Source organism: Mastomys coucha, unplaced genomic scaffold, assembly GCF_008632895.1.
Source record: "Mastomys coucha isolate ucsf_1 unplaced genomic scaffold, UCSF_Mcou_1 pScaffold6, whole genome shotgun sequence".
Lineage (NCBI taxonomy): Eukaryota > Metazoa > Chordata > Mammalia > Rodentia > Muridae > Mastomys > Mastomys coucha.
In genome coordinates, this window is record NW_022196912.1 from 130699686 (window position 1) to 130711456 (window position 11771).

The following is an 11771-nucleotide window of genomic DNA, read 5'->3' on the forward strand; positions in this document are numbered from 1 at the left end:
TTTTTTTCTGATGCCCTTTTTGCATTAGCTGTGTAATGGTCTTTTCCCCTCTTGGTTTCAGAATAATGCATTTAAATTTCCTATGTTAGCCGTTTTGCATCGCAGCAACCCACCTCGATTGGTCAAGCGTGTGATGGTGTCCTAAGGGTACTGTTTAGGACTCTTGACCAGTCTTTCTCTGACTTAGGTGCCAGGCAGCAGCCTCCTGGGAGGAGTCAGGGGACATTCTTTCCCCCTCAGTTTCTTTGGGAGAGTTTGAGGGCTGGTGCTGATGATTAAGCATGTTACAGAGTTCAATGCTGAAACTGCCAGCACTTGACATTATTTCTGGGGACAGTTTGGATTACTGATTCCAATCCTTACTAGCTATAGATCTGTTCAAATCTTCCCTTACTTTGTAATTCAGTCTTGGTAGGCTGTATGTTAACAGAGATGTATCCATTCCATCTGTGTAAGCATGCCATCACCTGGAGGTCTTATGAATTCTTGTTTTTAAAACTGTAAACTTAATAATAATATCCCCACTTTTATTTCCCGATTTAGTGCTTGGAGATTTCTCTGGTCTGGAGTCTGCGCACCAGAAGGCTTGCTCACGTTGTTAGCATTTGAAAAACCAGCTTTGGTTTTTCTCTTACTCTCTGTTGTGATTTTATCTCCTACTTCGTCACGGCCGGCTGTAATCTTTAGGAGTCCCTATTGTTGACTTTGAGTCTACGTTGCTGTGTGTTTTTCTGGTTTATTAATGTGTGGAGTTAATGGTCTTCCTTTTAGTTTGCGAATTTACAGCTGTGCCAGTCCCAGATAGCACAGCATTTGCTGCGTGCATGGAGTAGGGTGTGTTTGCTTCAAGGCACAGGATGAGTGCTGCTTATCCGAAAATGCTTCAGACCGAAAGCATCCATTTCATTGGGTATTTACTTTCTCATACATGATAAGAAATTTTTGGCGTGAACTCAAGTCAATACAAAACTGAAGTGTCTTATATGTGCCTTCTGCATATAGGCAGAATGTAATTTTCTTCAAAGTTTTAAATAATTTCATTTATTCATAAAACTACCATGTAATTACATGATACTTTTCCATTTGTGACCCCACGGGGTACTCAACAGAGTTTGAATTTGAAGTATTCAGGTTTTGGATTTTTGAGATCAGGTGTTCAGCTTGTATTTCCTCATATCTCTTGTGCTCTCTTCTCTGCCTCATTGGCTGCTTGGGAGAATATGTGATTTTTGTATACCTGTGGTCTTGCCTGGTTTCCTGCTTCTGATTCCCACTTTAATCCTACTGATTAGAAAAGACAGTTTGCTTGGTATAACTTACTTAAAATGTATCACATTTATTAATAGTCTAGCATGTGATCTGGTCTGAATAATGGATAATTTTGTGTGTAAACTTGGGAAAAATATCTGCTGTTGAGTTGAGCTCCTCTGTCTTCAGTTTGGTTTACTGTTGTTCAGTCGCTCTCCTTTCTTCTGGGCTGTGTACTATTCCATCCTTGTTGAAGTCTACATCTGTATCTGTAACCAGGGAACTGTTCCTTCTTTTCGCACTCACTGTTTGTTTCCTGTTGTTGGAGCTTTTATTTTGGAGCATGTATTGAAATTGTTATATTGTCTGGGTGAGTTGACTGTCTTGTTCACACTATCCCTGTAAGCTTTGTATATTATATCTGTTTTGTCGGACTGTAGCCACTCCCTCTCCTTTGCACTTCAAAACTCTTTCTGTCCTTTACTTTCAACATGTTTGTGTTTCTAGGTCTGATGTGAGCCTTCTAATTAGCATTTAGTTGTATCATTACACTAAATACGACAACAACAACAAAAACGTGTTTTGCTGGGCTGGTGCTTAAAGCCAGACCTTGAAGCAGCATACTAGCTAAAGGTTCTGCTACTGAACTGTACCAGCATTCTTTTTATTCTGTTAAGCAGCCCAGGCTGGCCTCAGCTCTCCTCAGTAGTGTGTAAGGCTTGAGATCTTCTGGCCTTGGCCTCGAGCAGCTGACATTGTGGATGTGCTCCCAGGCCCTGTGTGTCTTTAATTTATGCTTCCTGTGCCTCTTTTTCTTGAGATGGAGTTTTCACCAAGTAGCCCAGGCTCCCCCGCGTGGCCCGCACTCAGCTGGATTCCAGATGTGCATCAGCACTCTTGAGTGCTGGATTCCAGATGTGCATCAGCACTCTTGGCTCCTTACAGCCTTTGCATGTGCCCTTCCTTCCTGCTTTTCTTTACGTTGATTTCTTGATGATGACCCATTTTTGATCTATTTACACTTCTTCAGTGCTTCCTATCGATGTTTAATGTAGAGCTGACCACTATAGATAAGGTCCTATATTGCGATAGTTTAATAATAACATCATTAATAAAATCTGCCCAGTGAATTTCCATTCTCTAGTCTATTATTGACGTTATGACATTTTCATTGTAGATTCATAAGTTTTTTAATGCTATAGTTAATGAAACCAGTTAGAACCAGATTACAATAATACCTGCATGCGATTCTATCTTTCCTAAGTACTGTGTAGTTTTTGCATGGCTGTGAGTCACTGTAACTTTCCTTTCAAGCTGAAGGATTTGATCTTTAATGAGTTCTGGTTGCTAATACTAGTGACAGTGAACTAATTCAAATTTGATACTTGAAAATATTTACATTCATCTTTGAAGGATAGTTTTCCCCCCAAGTACACCAAGTTTCTGGGTGTCTGTTTGAACATATCCTGTATGTGACAAGTAGCTATTCTCATTAAGTTTCTTTATCATTAGTTTTCAGCAGTTACACAGTGTACTGGCTGGTTTTGTGTCAACTTGACACAAGCTGGAGTTATCACAGAGAAAGGAGCTTCAGTTGAGGAAATGCCTCCATGAGATCCAACTGTAAGGCATTTACTCAATTAGTGATCAAGGGGAGAGGGCCCCTTTGTGGGTGGTGTTGAAAGACCCCCGGAACTGGGGAGATCCTTGCTCAAGTCTCGGGATGACGCAACCACCCAATGACTCACGAGAGACCGAACTTGCTGTAACCACATGAGGTTTATTCCAGATCTGGGGTCGAACTCATAGCCTGGCAGGCCAGAGGAGTTCGACCACGAGCACGAGGAGTACTTGGTATTTAAAGGGAAAAATCACAAACTAGGGGTGTGAAAGGGTTACCAGGGAAACATAACAAGAGGACAATGGAAAATTCCAAAGGAACCCACTACCCAGCTGAGTCAGGTCATAAGGAAGTCATCCTGTACACTCATTGTCCAGAGGAATGTGGTTTGGTCAACGCTATCTTCATAATGGCTGACCACTCCTAGGACTAATTAGATCCTGTTGTTTGGTCAATGCTATCTTCTTAATGACTGACTGCTATCCTGTTCCTTATTCTGGGCAATGTTATCTTCTTGATAGCTGACTGCTATCTTGTTCCTAGAACTGACCAGTCCATCTTCCTGGCTCCTTACAGAGACTTCCTATGCCTTCTTTAAGTAAAGGTTATACATTAATGCATTTCCATTAACATGCTTTTCCCAAATTTCTAAATTCAGTCTTTCAGTGTCATTCCTAGGCTGATAGTCTTGGGTTCTATAAGAAAGCAAACTGAGGGCTGGTGAGATGGCTCAGCGGGTAAGAGCACTAAGTGCTCTTTTGAAGGTTCTGAGTTCGGATCCCAACAACCACATGGTGGCTCACAACCATCCATGATGAGATCTGACTCCTTCTTCTGGTGTGACTGAAGACAGCTACAGTGTATTATGCTGGAGCGAGCGGGGCCGGAGTGAGTGGGCCAGGGTGAGCAGAGGTCCTGAGTTCAATTCCCAGCAGCCACATGATGGCTCATGAACATCTGTACAGCTACAGTGTACTCATACACATAAAATAAATAAATAAATCTTAAAAATAAAAAGAAAGAAAGCAAACTGAGCAAGCCAGGGGAAGCAAGCCAGTAAGTAACATCCCTCCATGGCCTCTGCATCAGCTCCTGCTTCCTGACCTGTTTGAGTTCCAATCCTGACTTCCTTTGGTGATGAATAACAACATGAAAATGTAGGATGAATAAACCCTCGCCTCCCCAACTTGCTTCTTGGTCATGATGTTTGTGTAGGAATAGAAAACCTGAGTAAGGCACACACTGTCTCCATTTGTGTTACTCCATCCTGATTGAGGCTGGGCATGTAGCTCAGTGGTGGAGCACAAGCTTATCAGTCAGGCATCTGGGCTCCATCCCAGACTGTAGGAGGAAATGATGTGCGAGCAGATGTATTCTGTGTGGAGTGCATTGTGCTTCTTGTGTTTATATATTCATGTCTTTCATTAACTGGGACTGTGGTCTGTCGTCACTATCTGTCAGACAGAGATGTGAGCAAGCGCCTACTTACTGCCATAGAGAATCAGTGATACATTAAAATAGGATAACACCAGAGTTCAATTAGTGAATAAATGATTTTGTTAGGGTAACTTACAGAACCAGAAAATTACTAAAAAAGACAGTTATGTCAATAAAACCTCACAGGTGCTATGAAAGCTGAAGTACAGTAATTGTTGCTTTGTGGTACCTTCTGACATGGTAATTTTATGTGCTAGGATCCATCTCTGGATGACCTGGGTTGTTCTTCTGTATTATATACTTCTTATTAATTAAGGTTTAATTCAAGACAATTCATTGTTTTAATATATAGTTCTATAGGTTGTAACATAAGTCTCCAGATGTATAATTACCACCTCAGTGGATTTTATCCCCCCTCTGAAATTCCTGGTGCTTATTTAAAGCTGTCCTGTCTATCCCTAGGCCACTGTTGACAGGTGCTGTCTCTGGTTTTTCCTTTTTGAAATCATGCAGGGTGCCGCCCCTTTCACTTGGCATGGTGTGTCTGAAGTTTGTCTGGGTTGCATGTCAGGTTTACCCTTTTTTATTGCTGAGTCCTGAGTTTTGTCTCGATAAATACCTCCTTTGATTTATCCCTTTTAGGTTTGTCTTGGTTTTGAAATATAAACAAATTCTGTGTGAGCACACATTTTTCCCCCCATGTGTAGGATGGTTGAGTTGATGGAAAATGAATATTTAAGTCTGTTGCTAAAGTTAAAGCGTTATTTGCTCTGCAGGTCATCCCACAACATGTGGGTGCCGCTTACTCTGTGTTCTGTCTGCCCTTGCTTTGTTGTAGGTTTGAAACCTTCCTGGTGAGGTATGGAATGGTGTCCTCTGTATAGAATATCACATTGTGCTTTTGGCCCATGTCCTTTGTGAGTAACATCCCTTACTTAGTGTGCTTGGCAGTTTTCATTTCATTTTTCTTTCTTTCTTTCTTTCTTTCTTTTTTTTTTTTTTTTTTTTTTTTTTTTTTTTTTTTTGGTTTTTCGAGACAGGGTTTCTCTGTGTAGCCCTGGTTGTCCTGGAACTCACTCTGTAGACCAGGCTGGCCTCAAACTCAGAAATCTGCCTGTCTCTGCCTTCCAAGTGCTGGGACTAAAGGCATGCGCCACCACTGCCCGGCCTCATTTTATTTTCTTAACTGCTTTCCCCCTTCATTTTCTTGAGACAGAGTCAACTGGGTCTATTTGGCCTGGAATTTGCTGTGTAGCCTCAATGGTCTTGAACCCTTGAGGTCTTCCTTTCCCAGCCCACTGAGTGCTGGGTCACAGGTGTACAGCACACCTACATAACCACTTTCTGAAGAGCACAAGTTATGTTGTACTTCGTGAATTATTATAACCTGAGCTTCGAGATAGCTCATATGATTAAAGTGGAGGCAGCTTTGATTCCCAGCACATATATAAAAAAGCCATACATGGTGGCACATACTCATGATTCTAGCTCTGGGGAAGCAGAGGCTATTGGATCCCTGGAAACTGCTGGACAGGTGAGCACCAGTTTCAGTGTCAGACTCTTGTCTCAGGTAAGATATAGAGTGATTGAGGGAGACAGTGGGGTTAACCACTGCCCTCCATGTATATGCATGTGCACACACATGTACACGCACATTAACATGTACATGTATGTGCTCATGTAAACACACAAAATAAATACATAAAATCATCATTGTGCTTCCAATTCCATCTTAGTAATTTTACCCAACCTGTTTGCTCATAGATGTTTTAGAGGTTTAGGAATTTCTCTTTCTCCCGCTTTCAATTTCCCTTTTTCTTTATTCTCTTGTTTCTTCAGGGACAGGGTGTTTGTTGCCATGGCCACTCCCAGTCTGACAGCCCCCAGAGCTCTCAGGTGCTTGCCACTGAATGTGCCTCCACAGCCTAGGTTTATTCTGAGCTCTGTGGCTCATATCTGAATCTGTTCTTGGAAACCGTGTGGGATATGCTTCTTATTTACCAACTAATTTATTTGTATAAGATTTAAAGGAGGGGGTTGGAGAGATGCTCAGTGGTTAAGAGTGAATCAGAAATCCTGAGTTCAATTCCCAGCAACCACATGGTGGCTCACAACCATCTGTAATGGGATCTGATGCCCTCTTCTGGTATGTCTGAAGACAGCGACAGTGCACTCACATATAAAAAATAAACAAATCTTAAAAACAAAAAGATATAAAGGAATTGCTGTTTGCTCTGGGTGTCATGACACGTACCTTGTCCCAGTACTCTAGAGGCAGAGGCGACAGAGGCAGGTGGATCTCTGTGAATTTGAGCCTGGTCTACATACTGAATTACAGGTTAAGCAGACCTACATGTTAAGATCCTGCTTCATGTTCACCCATCCCCCAGATGGGCAGAAAATGCCATATCCCTTGGCCTTGGCAGTAGCTTTAGGAAAAGCTGAAGCAGTGTCTTCTATGCATAGCCTCTTCATACATGCAAGGCTCTACTCTTCAACACCACACAGAACTGGTGGAGCCATGCTTGTAACCCTAGCGCTGGAGAGGCAGAGGCAGGAGCTCAAGCTCAAGGCTAGCCTGGGCTACACTGAGACCTCCAACCCAAACCACAGCACTATATTAAAATCAAAGTAATAGGTGATGAATATGTTCTATAGCTAGGTGGTATGTTTTAATATAGGGAGGGTAAGTTTAAGGATAAGAGATGTAGAAAAACTAAACCTTAAAGTTACACTGAATGGTATGATAGAAACATTTAATGATGCTTTACATTGATTTATTTTGGGGAATGAATGCCAGACTGGAAGCCAGCTGTCACTTTGAGGCATGTTTTATACCTTATTAGATTCTTATAAATGGAATATCAATTAAGACTTGGGTTGGCAGAAGCCAGGGTGGCATGGAACCCTCTAGAGCAGTGTTTCTCAGTCTTCCTAATGCTGTGTAGCCTTTCAGTTCAGTTCTTCATGATGTGGTGACCCCAAAATAAAATTAAGTTTGTTGATGCTGTTATGAACCGTAATGTCCACATCCCTGTTGTCTGATGGTCTGAGGTGACCCCTGTGTGAGGCTCGTTTGACCAGCAGGTGGAGAGCGGCTGCTCTAAAGCCTTCCTCTGTTGAAGGGATGCTGGAAAGAGATGCAGCAAACCTGGGCCCCACCCTGGCCTCTCAGGTTACTGCTGTGGGTTGGAATGTGGGACCTGGAGCTCAAGGGCAGCTGTACGGCCCCTCAAGCCAAACTCTGCCTGGCTCATGTGTGTGGATCTGAACCCACCTTAAAGGAGGAGGGGGGATTCTCCCGTAAGCATCTGAAGTGATGGTAGTGTAGACAGGGCCAAGGCGAAACTTACAGCTGGATGGAAAGAAAGAGCGTGTACTCTTCAGTAAGGAACAGAAAGAGCGTGTACTCTTCAGTAAGGAACAGAAAGAGCGTGTACTCTTCAGTAAGGAACAGAAAGAGCATGTACTCTTCAGTAAGGAACAGTGCTCCTCCTCCGTTTTCAAATTTGCCTTTTCCTATTGACTTTTAAAGATTATGCTAAAAGACAAACTTTATCAGTGTGCAGGTGGTCAGTGGTATCCTGTTTCCATGATGTGATCCTTCTTCAGAACTCTTCCTGTGTGACTAAAGCTAAACATTCTGTGATTTTCTACTGACAACATCCATAATATGTGGCCACGCTAGCCTTTGTTTTTTTGTGTGTGTGTGTTTTGCAACCAGCTTACATAACCTAGCATGTGAGCCAGAATTTCCTTTCTTTTTAGGGTCTAGTAATATTCTGTATTATTATTTAGGAAAGCCTGTCTGGTTCATTTGTGCCTACCCATTGAAGAAGGTAACTAACTGTGTGACTCGACAACTGAATGTGTTGCTTTGACCAAAGTAAAGAGAAATTTTAAATATTTCGTTATCATCAAATAAATGGGTTTCATTGTGACATTTCATTCATATATTCATACATATATTTGTGACCCCACCATCCCTCATCCCCACACTCCTCACCATCCTCCATCCCCACACCTACCTCTCCACCATCCCCACACTCACCTCCTCTCCATCCTCATCAGCACACTCACCTCACCATCTTCATTCCCACACTCACCTCCCCACCATCCCTCATCCCCACAATCACCTCCCCACCAACCCTCATTCACCTCCTCACCTCTCACTTCTGTTTGTTGGGCTCCTCCCTCTCTCATACAGTTCTCACTTTTATTTCCTATCCCTTTTGATCTCTCCCGTTCTGCTCATAGTCTGTCTTCATGCAGCATGTATCTATCAGCATATGAACTTACACGTAGATCCCACAAGACTGAACACACGCATTTGTCATTCTCACCTTGGCTAATTTTGCTTCCTATAACTATCTTCAGTTCTGTGCATTTCCCCACAGATGTGATAGTCTTTTTCTGTGTTACAGCTCAACCACACCCCTTTGTGTATCTGTACTGAATGCAGTATGTCTGCTCAACTCTTGGTGGGCTTCTGGGCTGATTCCTGTAAAGGACAATAGCAATAAACATGGTGTGTCAGTGTCTTTGTGTTCCATGGACTCCGAGTTGTCTGAGTAATGCCAAACCCAAAGACCCAGGAACTACATTTGACCTTATCCAGAAGTCCATAATCTGTGGAACTTCTTGCAAGAGCAAGCCTACCACACATTGCGTGGTGCTGTGTGTTAGTGCGTTCTTCCTTTACTCCCAGTCAGCAATGACGCCCCTCAGAGGCACATCTAGAGCAGATGCAGAAGCTATGGCTGCAGGGGGATATCTTAGACACAGTGTCTCTGCCTAGACATGGTTCTAACAGTGTCATCCTGCCTTAAAGTTTCTCTGCGCTGCTCCATGCACATGCTTGGAAATCTGTTATGGATTTGGTCTAATGCTTGCAGTATGTTAATTGGGTTCCCCAAATTGCACAAGAATCCACATGTAGGATGCTGAGGGGCTCTGCCCCCAGTTGGTTCTGACTGAAGTTGCCGGCAGCCAGTGGCTGTGCAAGGACTTTAGGATTCCTGGGCAAGGGGACCAAGGGAGGAAGAAGGATTCAGAATCACCATGCTGGGAAAGGAGTAAGGTCCAGGCCTGAGAGCTGCAGAAAAGAGCATAGCCATCATGTAAGAGGTGGGGAAGAGCAGCCCAGCCTCGCCCCCCCCCCACACAGTGGGTCTAGCTGGGGAAGAGCAGCCCCAGCCCCCCCACACACACACATTGGGTCTAGCTGGGGAAGAGCGGCCCCAGCCTCCCCCCGCCCCCACACACACATTGGGTCTAGCTGGAGAAGAGTGGCCCCAGCCTCTCCCCCCCACACACACACATTAGGTCTAGCTGGGGAAGAGCAGCCCCAGCCTCACACACACACACACACACACATTGGGTCTAGCTGGGGAAGAGCAGCCCCCCCCCCACACACACATTGGGTCTAGGGCAGCAAAGATAAAATATAGATTTTAGTAAGTAATAACTAAGGAGTATTGGAGGGGAGGTTTTAGTTATGTAAAGGTTTTGTGGGTGGTCCAGCCATTGAGCTGTTTAATGTGCAAGGCATATTAAAATAGAAAGCTCTGTATGCATGTCTTTTGGGAACCCAGAACATTGGTGCAGGTAGCGAGGAACTCAAGCTGCTGCCTCCAGGTCAATTTAAGTAGCTTTAATCGCCTAGTGCAACAGAAATCTGTATGTGTTGTGCTCCCCTGGTAGTTAGAGGTCAAAAGGAGGAAATGCTGAAGTTGACACACTGTTGCTTCTTCTGGTGCTACTGCAGGTGTGAGTTCTGGTGGCTGAGCTACAAAAGGTGTTTACAAAGACCGGGCTAATAAACCTTGCTTAACAAGCAGTGTCCTGAGGAACCTAAACTCTCTGCTCCATTCCTATTTCTTGTGTCCAACAGTCTGACTTGTCTCTTTATGTCATGTATGTATGTATGTATGTATGTATGTATGTATGTATGTATTGTTTTAACTTATAAAATATCTAGGGGCCACAAATGAATGAAAATAAGATTCTGGCTTAACTTCTCTTACTGACTATGTTTGTCTTGACTTCTTTGTTCCTCTCCTTAAGCACTGTGGGTACACAGATTTAAGTTAGCTATTCTAAAGGATTCCTTTCTGAAGATAGTCAAACTGCAGCAAGATTTAACCTGATTTTTCTTGATAAGCAGAACAGATGTTGTACTGGCTGGTTTTGTGTATCAACTTGACATAAGCTGGAGTTATCACAGAGAAAGGAGCTTCCCTTGAGAAAATGCCTCCATGAGATTCAGCTATAAGGCATTTTCTCAATTAGTGATCAAGGGGAGAGGGCCCATTGTGGCTGGTGCCATCCCTGGGCTGGTCGTCTTGGGTTCTGTAAGAGGAAGCAAGCCAGTAAGCAGCATCCTCCATGGCCTCTGCATCAGCTCCTGCCTCCAAGCTCCTGCCCTGTGTGAGCTCCTGTCCTGACTTCCTTTGGTGTTGAACAGCAATGTGGAAGTGTAAGCTGAATAAACCCTTTCCTCCCCAACTTGCTTCTTGGTCATTGTGTTTTGTGCAGGAATAGAAACTCTAAGACAGATGTGCAGACAAATAGTGATCTCAGATGATGAGTTTACAGGTATTGGTTTGGTTTGGGTTTAAATAAATAGATGGGAGAAAACAGCTTACATCTATCCCTGCAGACGCATATTTGTTAGTTTGAACAGACATGGGTTTCTGAGGGTGCTGTAACTAATGGCATGTAAGTTCTATTGGACTTAATTTCACAGCTGCTTTTTAACTGACTTCAAGTATAGAAAAGGGAAAGCCACTCATTTGGGCGTGTGAATGAACATTCATCTCTGATGCCACATAGAATAACCAAAACTAACAGTAGGTGACAATCGAGTTAAGAGCTTACTGGCTGGAAGCTCACATGGTGAGTTACCATTAGGGGAAAGAGCTCATTGCCTTCTCAGACACTGACACATATTGGTCAAGAGCCAAGAGCTCAAAAGTAGCTTTGTCTAGGATGGCTACACATTATGTGGAAGGAGAGGTACATGTAAACCTAGAACTGGAACTAATGTGCTTATGCCCGGCTTTTTCCACCATGGGGTCTCAACTGAAACATTGTTGCTCAGGATTAAGGATGCGATGCTAGTTCCTCCCTAAGTGATCCTACCTCCGTCTCATCCTTTTCTTCTGAATCCAAAACAGATCCCTAAAGAAGTGGCTGACATTTTCAATGCTCCCAGTGACGATGAAGAGTTTGTGGGTTTCCAGGATGATGCTCCCATGGAAAACCTGTCAGAAGGCTGTGGCAGTTTGGACTCGATGGAGTTGGAGAAACAGGTACAGGTCTTTCTTTTCAAGACAGGTGTGGCCTTCTGGAAGGCTGTGGCAGGTGCTTTCTCATCTCAGTGCAGTCCTGAGTTCGTGATGTGGTGAGGTGCTGGGTGTGCGGTCCTGAGTTCATGATGTGGTGAGGTGCTGGGTGTGCGGTC

General features: G+C 43.6%; 1 protein-coding gene across 3 annotated transcripts in view; it reads left to right on the top strand.

The window, feature by feature from the left end:
• Cdca7l (cell division cycle associated 7 like) overlaps positions 1-11771 on the top strand; it is a 37068-nt gene that overhangs the window by 10781 nt on the left and 14516 nt on the right. For all 3 annotated transcript variants that reach the window (XM_031357850.1, XM_031357848.1, XM_031357849.1), the window contains exon 2: positions 11485-11619. In XM_031357850.1, the coding sequence (XP_031213710.1) occupies positions 11485-11619 (135 nt within the window). The remainder of the gene's footprint in view (positions 1-11484; positions 11620-11771) is intronic.